The sequence below is a fragment of the Hypanus sabinus genome, chromosome 13 (assembly GCF_030144855.1).
Source record: "Hypanus sabinus isolate sHypSab1 chromosome 13, sHypSab1.hap1, whole genome shotgun sequence".
In the NCBI taxonomy this organism is placed as follows: domain Eukaryota; kingdom Metazoa; phylum Chordata; class Chondrichthyes; order Myliobatiformes; family Dasyatidae; genus Hypanus; species Hypanus sabinus.
Genome location: NC_082718.1, coordinates 72,884,098 through 72,900,520, shown reverse-complemented (window position 1 = coordinate 72,900,520; position 16,423 = coordinate 72,884,098). Strand labels below are relative to the sequence as shown.

Genomic DNA, 16,423 nt, shown 5'->3' with positions numbered 1-16,423 from the left:
AGCCCATGAACACGTGACCACTACCTCACTTTTGCATTGTTTATCTTTTATTTTAATTTTTTATGGGTTGCACTGTACTACTGCCATAAAACAGCATGTTTGATGACACACCTCTGTCAGGGATAATAAACCAGATTCTAATTCTGAATCGGACTGTCTATCACTGCTAGTAAGTGTTACTTCCTGAAATAAACCTGATTCCGTGACTTACTCTGCAAAAGAAAAAATACTGCAGGTACTGGAAACCTGAAATAAAAACAACTTCAGCACATACAGTATGTCACGCACTTAAAGGGAGAGGGGTAATTTCAAAGGAGATGTGAGGGCCAAATATTTTTACACAGAGAATGGTGGGTGCCTGGGGTGGTAGAAAAGAATACATTACAGACTTCCAAGAGACATTCAGATAGGCACTGAATGTGAGGAAAATGAAAGGATATGGACATAGTGTAGGCAGAGGGATTAGTTTAGTTGGCTTTTTGATTACTAATTTAATTGTTTTGGCATATTATGGGCAAAAGGGCCTGTTCCTGTGCTGTGCTGTTTGAAGTTCTATGTTCATTAAGTCTGGCACTGTCTGTGGGCAGAGAAATGGGGCTATTGTGTCAAGTTGATGACTTTTCATTGGAAATGGGAAGTGTTCCAATGAAAGGAATTGGGAACTAGAAAATGGGAACTGGGAAACGGGTACTGGGAAACGTTCTAATGAAAGGAACTAGGAACTGGGAAATGTTCTAATGAAAGGAACTGGGAGCTGGAAAACAGGATCTGGGAAATGTTGCCCTGAAGAACTTAATTCAAATTGATACTTTGATCAGATATACCTATATAACAGACCATTCAGTGAAATAAGCCGTTTTCCTTTATAACCAATGAAGATGAAGGATTAGTTTGAGGTAGCCCGCAACTGTTGCCACACATTCTGGCACCAACATAACATGTTTATCAGAACAACATAACCAGTAAGAACAACAAAACAAAACAACAGCAGAACAAATCCTTATCCCACCCACAGACAGGCCTCCAACCCCAGGACAGTCTGCCTTTACGCCTCCAGTCCTTGGCTCCAGATTCTCAGACTTGCAGATATCAAGCCTACAGATTTGGACTTTGCCCCAGGATTTGCTGATCACAGGTTTGACCTTTTGACCTAGACTCGCGGATCATGGGTTAACACTGATTCTGCCTCTCCAGATCCTGCCTGATTTACTGAACATCCTCAGTGCTTTTCTCATGTGTTTTTGCTGTCCCTTCTCCAGGTGAACCCATCCAGGCTCAATTACACCGAGGACCTCACGCAGCTCATCCATTTGAATGAGTCCAGCGTTCTCCATGTGTTGCAGCATCGCTTTGGGTCTCAGCTGATCCACACCAAGGCAGGGCCTGCCCTCCTCATCGTCAAACCCCTGGGCACCACTACCAATTACTCGGCAAAGGTACTTACATCTTCAGTTGGGCTGAAGTGCTTGGGAAAACCTCCAGAAATAGAGCAGTTCCAGGAGGACAGTTTGTGCTATTGTCCAGCAGATCTTCGGCAAGACGGTAATACAAACAGTTGACAGAAAATAATCCCGAGTACTGTGTTAAAGGAAATGACTGGTCACAAAGAGACAGTGAGATTTTGTGAGTGCTTTATAATACTAACCTGATGGAAAACAGGTAACAAATCAAACGGTGCAGTGAAATTTTGGAAACAGAAGAATTTCTGCAGGTACATGGAAAATGCTGGAGGAACTCAGCAGGTCAGGCAGCATCTACAGAGGGAAATGGATGCTCGAAGCTTCAGGCCAAGAACCTTCATCAGAACAGGAAAGGAAGAGGGCTAAGCCTAATCACTATCAATAGAGTGACTCCTTTCCTTCCACCCACCTCATTCTGCCTTTTGTCCCTTTCCTTTCCTGTCCTGATAAAAGGGATGTAGACTGTGACCTTTTGATTCAGGAGCAAGAATGCTTCCTGTGGTCAATAAAGGATATTTACATTGTACAGTCAAACCTTGGTCTGTGTGGCTTGTACATATTACAGAGTGGCTGGTGAACTTTGCTTTGGAAATTCATTCTGTTGAAGTCAACAGAGCCAGTCTTCGGGACTGGAACCCACCATAGAGTGCACCACAGTGAATGGAGATTTATGCCCTGTGAGTTGGTCCTGGGATGTTGAATCATCTAAAATGGCAGATCCTGGAATCTGGAGCAACAAACAATCTGCTGGAGGAACTCAGTGGGTTTAGTACGCCTGGTATGAACTTACCTTGATATTCATTCCGGTCTGGTATGGAACACCAATGCCCAAAAACAGAAAAGCCCACAAATCTAGTGGATATAGCCTAGCACAGCACAGGAGAAGCCCCTTCCCCACTGTTGAGCACATTTAGATGGAGCACTGCCACAAGAAACCCCCACCATCCAGTCCATTCTCTCTTCCTGCTGCTGCCATTGGGAAGCAGGTACAGGAGCCTTAGGTTTCACACAGCCAGGTTCAGAAACAGTTATAATCCTTCAACCATCAGGCTCCTGGATCAGAGTGGAGAACCTCACTCACTTCAATACTAAAGTTTTTCCACAACTCATGGACTCACTTTCAAAGACTCTACAACTCATGTTTTCAAAATTATTTATTTATAATTTATTATTTGTTCCTTTTGTATTTGCACAGATTGTCATCTTTTGCACATTGGTTGTTTGTAAGCCTTTGTGGGTAGTTTTTCATTCATTCTATTGTGTTTCTTTGTTCTACTGTGAAATACCCACAAGAAAATGAATCTCAAGGTAGTATACGGAGACATATACATACCTAGATAACAAGTTTACTTTGAACTTTGAGTAGCATCTGTTGGAGGAGAGGAGTTGTTGACATTTCAGGTTGGAAACCCTATGTTAGGACCTCAGGACAGATAACTGTAACAGCCAGGTCCAGATTTCAACCTGAATCATTGACATTTCCTCACCACTGTAGAAGCAACTGGACCCCAGCAGATTGTCACTGAATTGCCTGAGTTTGCGATTGGTTTGACTGTTTTACCTGATGTTCTGAAACTTTCCCGTAAGCTGTAAGATAGTTCTGGATCCAAGAGGAGAATCAGTCACGAATCCTTCCCTTCTTTTTGTGTGTCCAGCTCTTTAGGAGTAAGCGGGCAGAGGGACTGCCACCGCATATATTTGGGGTGGCCCAGAGAGCCTACTGGAACATGTTGGAGCATCGGAAAGACCAGAGCATCATTCCCCTGGGGTGGAGCGGCGCAGGGAAGACCACAAGCTGCCAGAGTGTCCTCGAGTACATTGTTGGAGCAGCTGGCAATGGGAGCACAGTTGTGACAGGTGCGAGCAAACTTCCTTCCCTGCCTGCATCCCATCCCAACTCCAGAGCCTGCCAGTACTTTGCTTGCCTTGAGTAACTTCCTTGGACAATTTTTGTTGCACATTGGCCTTCGCCCCTTGAAGGCACCAGGGTTGATTTTAGTTGTGGATTGTTCTGCCTGGTTTTGAAAATATAATTGGTTGCTATGGATACCTATCACAATGCTGTAAATCTTCAATAGTATGGTGTCAGATTATTTGAAAATCTGATGGTTCGCATTTGGCCTAATGGGATTCGTTTTCCACACTCCCTTTAATCTCACTGAGATCTGTTTCCCAGGCTCGTTATTCATTTATTGAGATACAACTTAGAGCGGGCCCTTCTGGACCCCCGTATAACCCTAGCTTAATCACAGGACAATTCACAATGACCAATTAACCTCCAAACTGATACATCTTTGGAATATGGGCTGAACCAGAGCACCGGAGAAAACCCACATGGTCATGGAGAGAATGTACGAACTCCTCACAGACGCCGCTGGAATTGAACTGTGAACTCTGATGCACTGAGCTGTACTCGCATCACACTATGCTATCTTGGTGGCCTGTGGCATTAAACTCACTGGGATCTGTTCTGAGTACCACATTCCCTTTAAACTCACTGGGATCTGTTCTGAGTACCACATTGTCTTTAAACTCACTGGGATCTGTTCTGAGTACCACATTCCCTTTAAACTCACTGGGATCTGTTCTGAGTACCACATTCCCTTTAAACTCACTGGGATCTGTTCTGAGTACCACATTCCCTTTAAACTCACTGGGATCTGTTCTGAGTACCACATTCTCTTTAAACTCACTGGGATCTGTTCTGAGTACCACATTCCCTTTAAACTCACTGGGATCTGTTCTGAGTACCACATTCCCTTTAAACTCATTGGGGTCTGTGTTTTACTGGGATCCTTTTAAGCACATTGGGATCAGTCTTCTGTACTCCAGTGTTCCTTATGAACCCATGCTCACATTAAACATATTGGAGAACTGTTTATTATCTTGGTTGAGAGAAGGACAGGCATGAGTGAATAATGTGCCAGGTTTTTGAAATTTTAGAAAAGATAGAGAAGGAGGTGGGGGTGGTGCACTACTAATCAGGGATAATATCACAACTGCACTTGGAGGAGACATAATGGAGGGGTCAGACACAGTCCATTTGGGTGGAATTCCAGAATAGAAAATCACACTGATGGGATTGTACTACTGACCCCTAATAGTCACCAGGACAGTGAGGAACAGATATCTAATCAGATTAAGGAAAAGCGACAAGAGAGATTTATGAGGGTTGGGCAGTGGATGTTGTCTACATGGATTTTAGAGAGGCATTTGACAAAGTCCTTCATGAGAGGTTAATCCAGAAGATTAAGATGCATGGAGTCTGTGGTGACTGAGTTGTTTGTATTCAGAACTGGCTTGTGCATAGAAGACAAGGTAATGATTGAGGGGACTGAATTGAGCTGGAGGTTTGTAATTAGTGGATCCACAGGGATCTGTGCTGGGACCTCTGCTGTTTGTGATGTATATAAATGAGCTGGATGAAAATGTAGATGGGGGGCAAATTTGTGGATGATACCAAGATTGGTGGAGTTGTGGATCTTGTAGAAGACTGGTGCAGAATACATCATGATATCGATCAATTGCAGATATGGGCTGAGAAATGGCAGGACAAGCTCCTTATCAATGTTGCTGAGCATAGAGATCTTGGGATCCAAGTTCATAACTCCTTGAAAGTGGGGACACAGGTTGATAAGGTGGATAAGAGGGCTTATGGAACGCTTGCACTTATTAGTCAAGGCACTGATTTCAAAAGTCAGGAGGTTATGTTGCAACTTCAGGTTAGGCTACCTCTGGAGTACAGCGCACAGTTCTGGCTGCCCCTCTATAGGAAGGATATTGAGGCTATTGAGAGGGTGCAGAAGAGGTTCAACAGGATACTGCCTGGTTTAGAGGGCATGTGCTATCAGGAGAGGATGAATAAAATCTGGTTGTTTTCTCTGGAGAGCCAGAGGCTGAGGGAAGATCTGATAGGGGTTTACAAAATTATGAGAGGCAAAGATAGAGTAGACAGAGAATATTTGTTTCCCAGGGTTGAAATGTCTAATACCAGAGGCATGATCAAGGAGGATGTGAGGGGTAAATCTTTTACTCAGAAAGAGGTGGATGCCTGGAATGCACTGCCTGGTGTGGTGGTAGAGGCAAATCCATTAGAGGCTTTTGAGACACGATTGGATAGGCACATGGATATAAGGAAGATGGAGGGATATGGACTTGTTGTAGGTAGGAGGGATTAATGTTTGGGTGTTCTTGATTTGGTATGGTATAACATTGTGGGCCAAATGGCCTGTTCCTGTGCTGTACTGTTTTGTGTTCTATCTTCTCTTTAAACTCACAGGCTCCTTAGAAAATTTATCATACTATTGTGTAACATCTAAAATAAAGGGTGAAGTAAACATGTGTAAGAATATGAAAGTATATTATCCAGCAGTCCAGAAAATCTGCTAATCCAACACCCCAAAGGCATCTGATTTTTGGAGTTTTTTTGTATCAGTCATATATCTGATCAATAGGTCAAATTTCTACCCAAGAAACCCCTTGCCAGGATCTTGTTGAATAACTATCCTCAGATCCTGGAAATTTGTGCTATGTTGCAGGAATGTCCCACTGTGACCCTTACCCTGAACTAGGATGATCACATCATTTTCCAGCACTGCTTGCTCCACCCTCTGTCTTTTAATGATCAAAATGAATCCTGCAGCAAAGCTGGAAGGAATAAAGAAAGGCAAAATGATCAAACTGAGAATGTTTTCTTCCTTCTTTTATGTTCTCTTTTATGTTTCACTATTGCATTCTCTTCAACCAGTGCCATCTTCTTTATGGAAGGCAAAATCCTTTCAAAACAGATTGAAAAACTGAGTTGAGCTCTGCGCCTCGTCTTGTCTTGGCATTGTGGCACTGTTGCCTCAGAGGTCCAGGGACTGGGGCTCACCACTCACCTCAGTGCTGTCTATGAGAAGTTTGCTTGTTCTCCCTGTGAATCCACAGCTGTCTTTGAGCGTTTCAGTTTCCTTCCTCCTCCCAGACTCGCGTAAGTCACCATTTAGTGTCAGCTAATATTGACAAGAGTGTCACTCACAATTCAAAGCTCAAGGCTTTCTCAAAGGAAATTAGTGATGGACTCGAAGAAATTCTGAATGGATAGCAAGCTGTTCCCAGCACATTTTTAGGTTGTGTCGGTTGTTAATGCAAATAATGCTTGTTACTTTTGTTTCAATGTCCTGTAAATGGATTTGAAATCTGAAATCTGGAAAAGGATTAAATCTGGATCCTTTCCCTTTCTTTTACAGTGGAAAAAATTCAGGCAATGTTCACCATTCTCCAAGCTTTTGGCACCATTCCAACTCCACAGAACCAGCACACCACTCGATTCTCAATGGTGGCATCAGTGGATTTTGATCAGCTGGGGCGAGTTTCAGCGGCTCACCTTCAGGTACAACAAAGTCAAAGTCAAGTTTAGTGTCATGTGCGTAAATGCATTATTATAATGTTCCTCTTTAAAGAAGGTGCAGAGATTTACAGGATGCTGCCTAGATTAGAGATCATGTCTTGTGATGATAGGTTGATGAACGAGGGCTTTTCTCTTTGGAGTAAAGGAAAATGAGAGATGTGATGATCAAGGTTTAGAAGATGATATGAGGCTCAGATCAAGTGGATAACCAGAGACTTTTCCCCAGGGCAGAATACAAGGGGGCATAAATTTAATGTGATTGGAGTAAAGTATGGGGGAATGTCAGAAGTAAGATTTTCACACAGAGGTTGGTGGATGACCTGGTACTGTGGTAGGTTGAGATCAAAGGCTAAGCTGTGGGGAAGTTTCCTGATTTTTCTCCCACTAATTGTAAACCTTAGAGATCCTTGGTGAGTCCTCACTTGGAGTACTGTGAGTAGTTTTGGGCCCCTTATCTAAGAAAGGATGTGCTGACACTGGAGTGTTCAAAGGAGGTTCTAAAGAAATTCTGGGATTGAAAGGCTTACCATATGAGGCCTGTACTCACTAGAGTTTAAAAGAATAGGGGTTGGGGGAGGGAATTTCATTCATACTTATTGAATGTTGATAGGCTGAGTGGACGTGGAGGGGATGTTTCCTATGGTGGGAGAGTCTAAGACTAGAGGACAGTTTTTGTACTGTGTCATGTAACATCATGGTCCTGAAAAACGTTGTCTCATTTTTACTATGTACTGTACATAGCAGGTATGGTTAAAATGACAATAAGAGTGACGACTTGACTTGACTTGACACCCTCAGAGTAGAGGGACATCCACTTAGAATGGAGATGAGGAGGAATTCTTTTAGCCAATGAGTGGTGAATCTGTGGAATTTGTTGCCAAGGCAGCTGTGGGGGCCAGCCTTTGGGTATTTTTAAGGCAGAGGTTAATATATTCTTGATTGGTCAAGGCATGAAGGGATATGGGGAGAAGGCAGGAGACTGGGGCTGAAAAGGAAATGGATCAGCCAGGATGAAAAGGCAGAACAGACTGGATGGACCAAGTAGTCTCATTCCACTCCTATATTTTATGGTCTTATGGAGAAATGGATATTTTGATACCACTGACCTTTGGGATTCTAATATGATTTTCCCCTTTTCTCTGGGTGATATTTGCTTCCTGTTTTATAAAATTTGCTATCTTCACCGGGAAATACCTTCTTATTCATCTCTCTGCCTTTTGCCTGCTTCCTTAAGTGCCAGGGAGTCTTGTAGGAAAGGGTCTCCTCACGTTCACCTCTGTCCCTCACTAAATGGTGATGCTGGTGAAGTTAAGGTTGTGACTTTCTGGATATCACATGACCTTGCGGCTTGACACCTATAAATGCACGTGCTCCCTACTTTGCTTTCTTGCTGATATTTTTTCTTTGTGTTGCAGACCATGTTGCTGGAACGAATCCACGCAATTCAGCAGCCAAACCTTGAGAGAACATTTAACGTCTTTTACCAGATGTTGGCTGGCTTGGACCTGTCATTGAGGTAGTGAGCAAACCTGTGTAGAGCTGTCTCCGTCCTTTCCTACATTCTGCAACTACTGCACTGCCATAATCGAGGAGATTTGCAAGGGTCTCAGTGGCAGGGGCCAGATCGGTTGTGATTTTATTTACTGGAATGAGGGGTGATATTACCAAGGTGTATAAAATCATGAGGTGTGGACATAGGGTGACCACACAAATTATTTTTTCCCCCTAGGGCTGGGGAGTAAAGAATTAGAGGGCCAGTGAGAGGGGAGAGATTTACTCTGAACCTGATGGGCAGCTTTTTCACCCAGGGCAGTGTGAGAGAGGACTTTCAGAGGGAGTGGTTGAGGCATGTTGTACTGCACTCACTGAGGTGTTGTAGCATCAACTAGACAGTCAGCCAAACTCCATTCAAAAATGTCACAAGAGCCTCTTAGCTCCTTGCTTTATTGCAGACTCAAAGGTATGACAAAGTGAATAAGGAGTGAAAAAGCAATGCTTCTGCTGGGGAAACAACAGGACAGCTTTAGACAGAAACTTCTTTTGCTCCTAACATAAACCTCTGGCCTACCGCCAGCCAATGTGCTTTTCTACTTTCTACTTCCTGGCTGCACAGGAAATGACCTAATACAGATTAGAAACTGCTTATTAAAATAAAAGCTGAATGTACCTGATCACATAAAAAAAACATAAATGGATTTCTCCAAAGGCCAGAACACACGTACATTAACAATATTTAAATGACACTGGGTAGTGACATTGATAGGGAAAGTTTAGGTAGATATGGGACAATCACAGGTAGAAGTGGCCAGCTTAGGTAGGATGTCATGGACCAGTTAGGCCCAAGGGCCTGTTTCCATGTTGAATGACTGTATGATTCAATATCATGGGAAACATTATTTTCTTTTTATTCCACATTTCCTTTCAACCCATTGTGTCACAGAGCAATCGTATTCCTCACGACTCTTGGGTGTTTGGGGTGCCATGGTAGAGTAGCAGTTAGTGTGGCACTACTACTGTTCGGGGGATCAGAGTTCAAAGTTCAATTCCAGCATCCCCGTAAGGAAATATGTACATCTGTCCCATGTGCATGTGTTTACTCAAGGTGCTCTGGTTTCCTCACATAGTCCACAGACATACTGGTTAGTAGATTAATTGGTCATTGTAAATTCTCCTGTGAATAGGCTAGGGTTAAATCAAGGGCTGCTGGGTGTTGTGGCTCAAAGGACTGGAAGGGTCTGTTTTGCACTGTGTCTCTAAATAGATAAATAACCTTTTTCTTTAAGAACATAAGGTCTAGGAGCAGGAGATGGCCATCCAGACCATCGAGCCTGCTCCACTATTCAATAAGATCATGGTTGATTTGGCCATGTACTCAGCTCATGGACTAACTTTTCCCCATCACTGAGCTTAAGTTACCACTCAATGCACTTTAGTAAACTATTTAAGAACTTTTTAAAAGCTATTTATTAATGCTTTTTGGGAGGGTGATTTTTGATGCATATCATATTTATACTGAGTTAAATACTGTATGTAATTAGCTTTGCTACAATAAGTGTATGGGACACTGGAAAAATGTTGAATTTCCCCTTGGGGATGAATAAAGTATCTATCTATCTATCTACTTCCCATGCTCTGCAAAATCCATTTGAGCCTTATATTTGTGAAATTTGTTGCACCACCCAGTGGAAACAACTTTCCTGTCTCTATCTCATCTATCCCTTTTATAATGTTAGGTGTTTCTCTGAGATCCTCTCTCCTTCTGAACTCCAGTGAGTCCAATACAGGAGCCTCAGGAATCACATCACCAGGTTCAGGAACAGTTAACTTCACTCAACTTCACTTGTCCCACCACTGAAATGTTCCCACAACAAATGGACTCACTTTCAAGCACTCTTCATCTCACATTCTCGAGATTTATTGCTTATTTATGCATTCATATTATTTTTTTCATTTGTACAGTTTGTTGTCATTTGCATGTTGGTTATGCTCTCTGTTGGTAGAGTCCTTCATTGATTCTATTATGGTTATTGGATTTATTGAGTATGCCTGAAAGAAGATGAATCTCAGGGTTATATATGGTGATATATATGTAACTTGATAATAAATTTACTTTGAACTTGGTATAGTTCCAGGTGATTCTATCTCTACCCATGGGTTAACCCCTTCATCTTTGGAATTAACATGGTGAACCTTCATTGCACTCCCTCCAAACCCAGTATGTCTTTCCCCAAGTCAGGAGCTCTCAGTTGTGAATGTTTTCGATTTTCTTTCAGAGGTGAGGCCTCAGACGCCAGTAGATTTGACTGGGCTGATAGTTTCTGATTAAAATAACTTCTGTATAAAAGAAAAATGGAGGGCTATTTGGGAGGGAGGAGTTAGATTGATCTTCGAGTAGCTTAAAAGATTGGCACAACATTATGGCCTGTACTGTGCTGTGGTGATGTGTGTTTGAAAGTGTGCAGTGGCTATGGAGAATACATTGTGTCAAAGTGAGTGGAAAGATCCAAAACACACACGCACACACACACTCTCTCTCTCTCTCACTCCACTCCCTTTGCAACTTTTGCTAATTTCTTTCTCAATTCCTGCTAAAACACTGTTTACATTTACATAATTTATTATTATATTGTAATTTGCCCTTTACTGTGCCTGTTGTCTTGATTATTAATTATTGTACTGTCTTGCACTGTTTTGTGTACTTTATGTAGTCCCATGTAGGTCTGAAGTCTAATGTAGTTTTGTGTTGTTTCAGGTAGTCTAGTATAATTTTATGTTGTTTCATGTAGCACCATGGTCCTGGAGGAACATTGTCCCATTTTTACTGTGTACTGTACCAGCAGTTATGGTTGAAATGACAATAAAAAGTGACTTGTCTGTTCAATAATGAAAATTTAGGACAGGAATCCAAACTCGAATCAGAATCAGACTTATTGTGGTCATGTGTGGTGAAATTTGGTATTTTGTGGCAGCAGTATATTGTAGTAAATTAACATGTTATAATAAGAAATATAAAAGAAGTAGTGCAGAAAGAGAGCAAAAATTAGATAGCTTTCATGGATTATGAGCCAATCAGAAATGTGATGGCAGAGAGTATGAAGCTGTTCTTAAAATATTGAGCGTGTGTCCCTTCTTTCTGATGGTAGTATTCAGAAGAAGACATCTCCTGTTTGGTAATGGTCCTTCACGATGGATGCGGCCTACTTGAGGTATCATTTTTTGAAGACGTCCTCGATGTTGGGGAGGCTAATGCCCATGATGGAGCTGAGTTTACAACTTTTTGCAGCCTTTCAGATGCAAAAAGATTTGGGAGTCCTTGTGCAGAACACCTTGAAGGTTAACTTGTAGGTCGAGGTGGTGGTGAGGAAGGCAAATGCAATGTTAGCATTCATTTCAGGAGGTCTAGAATACACAAACAAGGATGTGAGCTGAGGTTTTAAAAGGCACCGGTGAGGCCTCACGTTGAGTATTGTGAACAGTTTTGGACTTCTCACCTAAGAAAATATGTGCTGCCATTGGAGAGGGTTTACAGGAGGTTCACAAGGATGATTCCAGGAATGAAAGGATTATCATACGAGGAACATGTGATAGTTCTGGGTCTGTACTCGCTGGAATTTAGGATGGGGAGGGGGTTCTCATTGAAACCTTTTGAATGTTGAAGGCCTAGACAGAGTGGATGTGTTTCCCATGGTGGGACAAGAGGGAACAACCTCAGGACAGAGGTGCGTCCATTTAAAACAGAGATGTGGAGAAATTTCTTCAGCCAGAAGGTGGTGAATTTGTGGAATTTATTACCGCAGGCAGCGGTGGAGGCCAGGTCATTGGGTGTATTTAAGCCAAAGCTTGATAGGTTCTAGATTGAACACAGCATCAAAGGTTACGGGGTTGAGGAGGAATAAAAGGATCAGTCATGATTGAATGGCGGTGAAAACTCAATGGGCCAAATGGCCTAATTCTGCTCCTATGTCTTATGGGCTTTTTCCAACCCTGTGCAGTAGCTCCTCCCCTCCATACCAGTAAGTAATGCAACCAGTCAGAATACTCTCCATGTAGATATTTACTAGATGATGATTACCAGTTCTTCTTCAACATGCCCTGTGATCGATTGGAATGTTGAGTGAGGTTGTTAGTATTTATTGTATTGTTCCAGCGAAGGGAAGTCAAAAGGGAATATATTTCTAACCATCATACGCACCAAATTGTCCTCTAAGGCACAGACATTTCTCTAGGCATTGCTTCCCTACTATCAATCCAGTTATTAATTTGTTCATTTTCCCTGTACATGGAATTGTGAAATAACATGTTCTGAAATGGAATTAAAGTGCTTGTGTGGTGGTTGTCCAGTAGGTAGCAGTAGAAGGCAGCACTTTGTGAATTGGAAGTGAAGTTCTCTGGTTTTGACCTCAGTGGGGAAGTACCTTAGCTCTGCTTTTGTATCACCATGCGCTTAACACACACAGCTCCTCTGTAAACCTATCCTTTCTTCAGCTTATATGCACTTAAACAGGAGGTACAAGAGCCTGAAGACACACACTTAATGTTTTAGGACCAATTTCTTTCCCTTTGCCATCAGATTTATGAACAGTCCATGAGCAATATCTCACTATTCCTCTTTTACTCTATTTATCAATAAATTATATATGTATGATTTATAGATAAATCATGGAAAAGAGGACTATACTGTATGTACATATATATAGTATATACAGTAACATATATAGCAACTTAAAATTCAAAGTTCAAAACAAATTTTTTATCAAAGTGCATATATCACCGTATAAAATTTGGAGATTCATTTTCTTGTATGTACTCAATAAATCAATAGAATAATAACCATAACATAATCAATGAAAGACTGTAGAACTTTGGCATAATCATAAAAAAATAAAAAAGCAGTAAATATCAAGAACATGAGATGAAGTGTCCTTCAAAGTGAGTCCATGGGCTGTGGGAACAGTGCAGTGACCTGGTGAGTGAAGTTGAGTGAAGTTATCTTAAGTGGCTGTACCCCTTGACAATAAGTACTGCTGCTTGAGTACTGTTGGGGGGGGGGGGGGGGGGGCGACAGCCTACCGGGGAAAGCAACAGAGGCCATGCCTCTGGCACAGAGTTTGGCCCTGTGGCTCAGAAGGGTAAGGAAAGAAAGAAGATGGCAGCAGTAATAGGGGACTCTATAGTTAGGGGGTCAGACAGGTGATTGTGTGGATGCAGGAAAGAAACATGGATGGTAGTTTGCCTCGCAGGTGCCAGGGTCCGGGATGTTTCTGATCACATCCACGATATCCTGAAGTGGGCAGGTGAACAGCCAGAGGTTGTGGTACATGTTGGTACCAACAACATAGGTAGGAAAAGGGAGGAGGTCCTGAAAACAGACTACAGGGAGTTAGGAAGGGAGTTGAGAAACAGGACCTCAAAGGTAGTAATCTCATGATTACTGACTGTGCCACGTAACAGTGAGTTTAGGAATAGAGTGAGCAAGAGGATAAATGTATGTCTGAGGGATTGGAGCAGGGGGCAGGGATTCAGATTTCTGGATCATTAGGACCTCTTTTGGGGCAGGTGTGATGTGTACAAAAAGGACAGGTTGCACTTGAATCTGAGAGGGACAAATATCCTGCCAGGGAGGTTCGCTAAGGCTATTGGGGAGAGTTTAAACTAGAATTGTTGGGGGGTGGGAACTGAACTGAAGAGATGGTGGAAAGGGCAGTTGGCTCACAAATAGAAAAAGCTTGTAAACGGTCTGAGAGGGAGGATAGGCGGGTGGTAGGAAAGGGATGCACTCAGACTGATGGTTTAAGATGTGTCAATTTTAATGCAAGGAGTATCATGAACAAAGTGGATGAGCTTAGAGCGTGAATCGGTTGTGGCCAATACAGAGACTTGGATGGCTCAGGGGCAGGAGTGGTTATTTTGAGTACCAGGCTTTAGATGTTTCAGAATGGAAAGGGGGGGAGGCAAAAGAGGTGGGGCATGGCACTGTTGATCAGAGAGAGTGTCACGGCTGCAGAAAAGAAAGAAGTCATAGAGGGATTGTCTACGGAGTCTCTGTGGGTGGATGTTAGGAACAGGAAGGGGTCAATAACTCCACTGGGTGTTTTTTATAGACCACCCAATAGTAACAGGGACATCGAGGAGCAGATGGGGAGACAGATTCTGGAAAGGTGTAATAATGACAGGGTTGTCATGGTGGGAGATTTTAATTTCCTAAATATTGATTAGCATCTCCCTTGAACAAAGGGTTTAGATGGGGTGGAGTTTGTTAGGTGTGTTCAGGAAAGTTTCCTGACAATACGTAGATAAGCCTACAAGAGGAGAGGCAGATTTGGTATTGGAAAATGAACCTGGTCAGGTGTCAGATCTCTCAGTGGGAGAGCATTTTGGAGATAGTGATCACAATTCTATCTCCAAATATGAAGTTATCAGGCAGGAATTTGGAAGCATAAATTGGGAACAGATGTTCTCAGGAAAATGTACGGCAGAAATGTGGCAAATGTTCAGGGGATATTTGCATGGAGTTCTGCATAGGTATGTTCCAATGAGACATGGAAAGACTGGTAGGGTACAGGAACCGTGGTGTACAAGGGCTATTGTAAATCTAGTCAAGAAGAAAAGAAAAGCTTATGAAAGGTAAAAAAAAACTAGTTAATGACAGAGATCTAGAAGATTATAAGGCTACGAGGAAGGAGCTTAAGAATTAAATTAGGAGAGCCAGAAGGGGCCATGAGAAGGCCTTGCTGAGCAGGATTAAGGAAAACCCCAGGGTATTCTACAAGTACATGAAGAGCAAGTGGATAAGACATGAGAGAATAGGACCAATCAAGTGTGACAGCGGAAAAGTGCATATGGAACCGGAGGAGATAGCAGAGGTACCTAATGAATACTTTGCTTCAGTATTCACTACGCCAAAAGGATCTTGGCAATTGTAAGGATGACTTGTAGTAGGCTGAAAAGCTTGAGAATGTAGATATTAAGAAAGAGGATGTGCTGGAGCTTTTGGAAAACATCAAGTTGGATAAATCACCGGGACTGGACGGGATGTACCCCAGGCTACTGTGGAAGGCAAGGGAGGAGATTGCTGAGCCTCTGGCAATGATCTTTGCATCATCAATGGGGCGGGAGAGGTTCTGGAGGATTGGAGGGTTTCAGATGTCATTCCCTTATTAAAGAAAGGGAGTAGGGAGAGCCAGGGAAATTATAGACCGTTGAGTCTTACTGCAGTGATTGGTAATTGATGGAGAAGATCCTGAGAGGCAGGGTTTATGAACATTTGGAGAGGCATAATATGATTAGGATTAGTCAGCATGGCTTTGTCAAAGACAGGTCATGCCTTAAGAGCCTGATTGAATTTTTTGAGGATGTGACTAAACTTATTAATGAAGGTAGAGTAGTAGATGTAGTGTATGTTGATTTCAGCAAGGCATTTGATAAGGTACCCAGTGGAAGGGTTATTGAGAAAGCGAGGAGGCATGGGACCCAAGGGGCCATTGCTTTGTGGATCCAGAACTGGCATGCCCAAAGAAGGCAAAAAGTGGTTATGGACAGGTCATATTCTGCATGGAGGTTGGTGTCCAGTGGTGTTCCTCAGGGATCTGTTCTGAGACCCCTCTTCATGATTTTTTTAAAATGACCTGGTTGAGGAATTGGAGAGATGGGTTAGTAAATTTGCTGATGACGCAAAGATTGCAGGTGTTGTGGATAGTGTGGAGGGCTGTCAGAGGTTACAGCTGGACATTAATAGGATGCAAAACTGGGCTGAGAAGTGGCAGATGGAGTTCAACCCAGATAAGTGTGAGTTGGTTGATTTTGGTAGGTCAAATATGATGGCAGAATATAGTAAGACTCTTGGCAGTGTGGAGGATCAGAAGGATCTTGGGGTCCGAGTCCATAGGACGCTCAAAGCAGCTGTGCAGGTTGACTCTGTGGATAAAAAGGCATACAGTGCATTGGCCTTCATCAATCATGGAACTGAATTAAGGAGCCGAGAGGTAATGTTGCAGCTATATAAGACTCTGGTCAGACTCCACTTGGAGTACTGTGCTCAGTTCTGGTCACCTCACCACAGGAAGGATGTGGA

General features: G+C 42.6%; 1 protein-coding gene across 1 annotated transcript in view; it reads left to right on the top strand.

The window, feature by feature from the left end:
• Window positions 1-16,423, top strand: part of LOC132403977 (unconventional myosin-XVIIIb-like) — a gene marked incomplete at its 5' end in the record, with an annotated part of 415,128 nt that overhangs the window by 16,888 nt on the left and 381,817 nt on the right. The window contains 4 exons of the mRNA XM_059987873.1: window positions 1,260-1,436; window positions 3,116-3,317; window positions 6,692-6,834; window positions 8,268-8,368. Coding sequence (XP_059843856.1) covers window positions 1,260-1,436; window positions 3,116-3,317; window positions 6,692-6,834; window positions 8,268-8,368 — 623 coding nt within the window. The remainder of the gene's footprint in view (window positions 1-1,259; window positions 1,437-3,115; window positions 3,318-6,691; window positions 6,835-8,267; window positions 8,369-16,423) is intronic.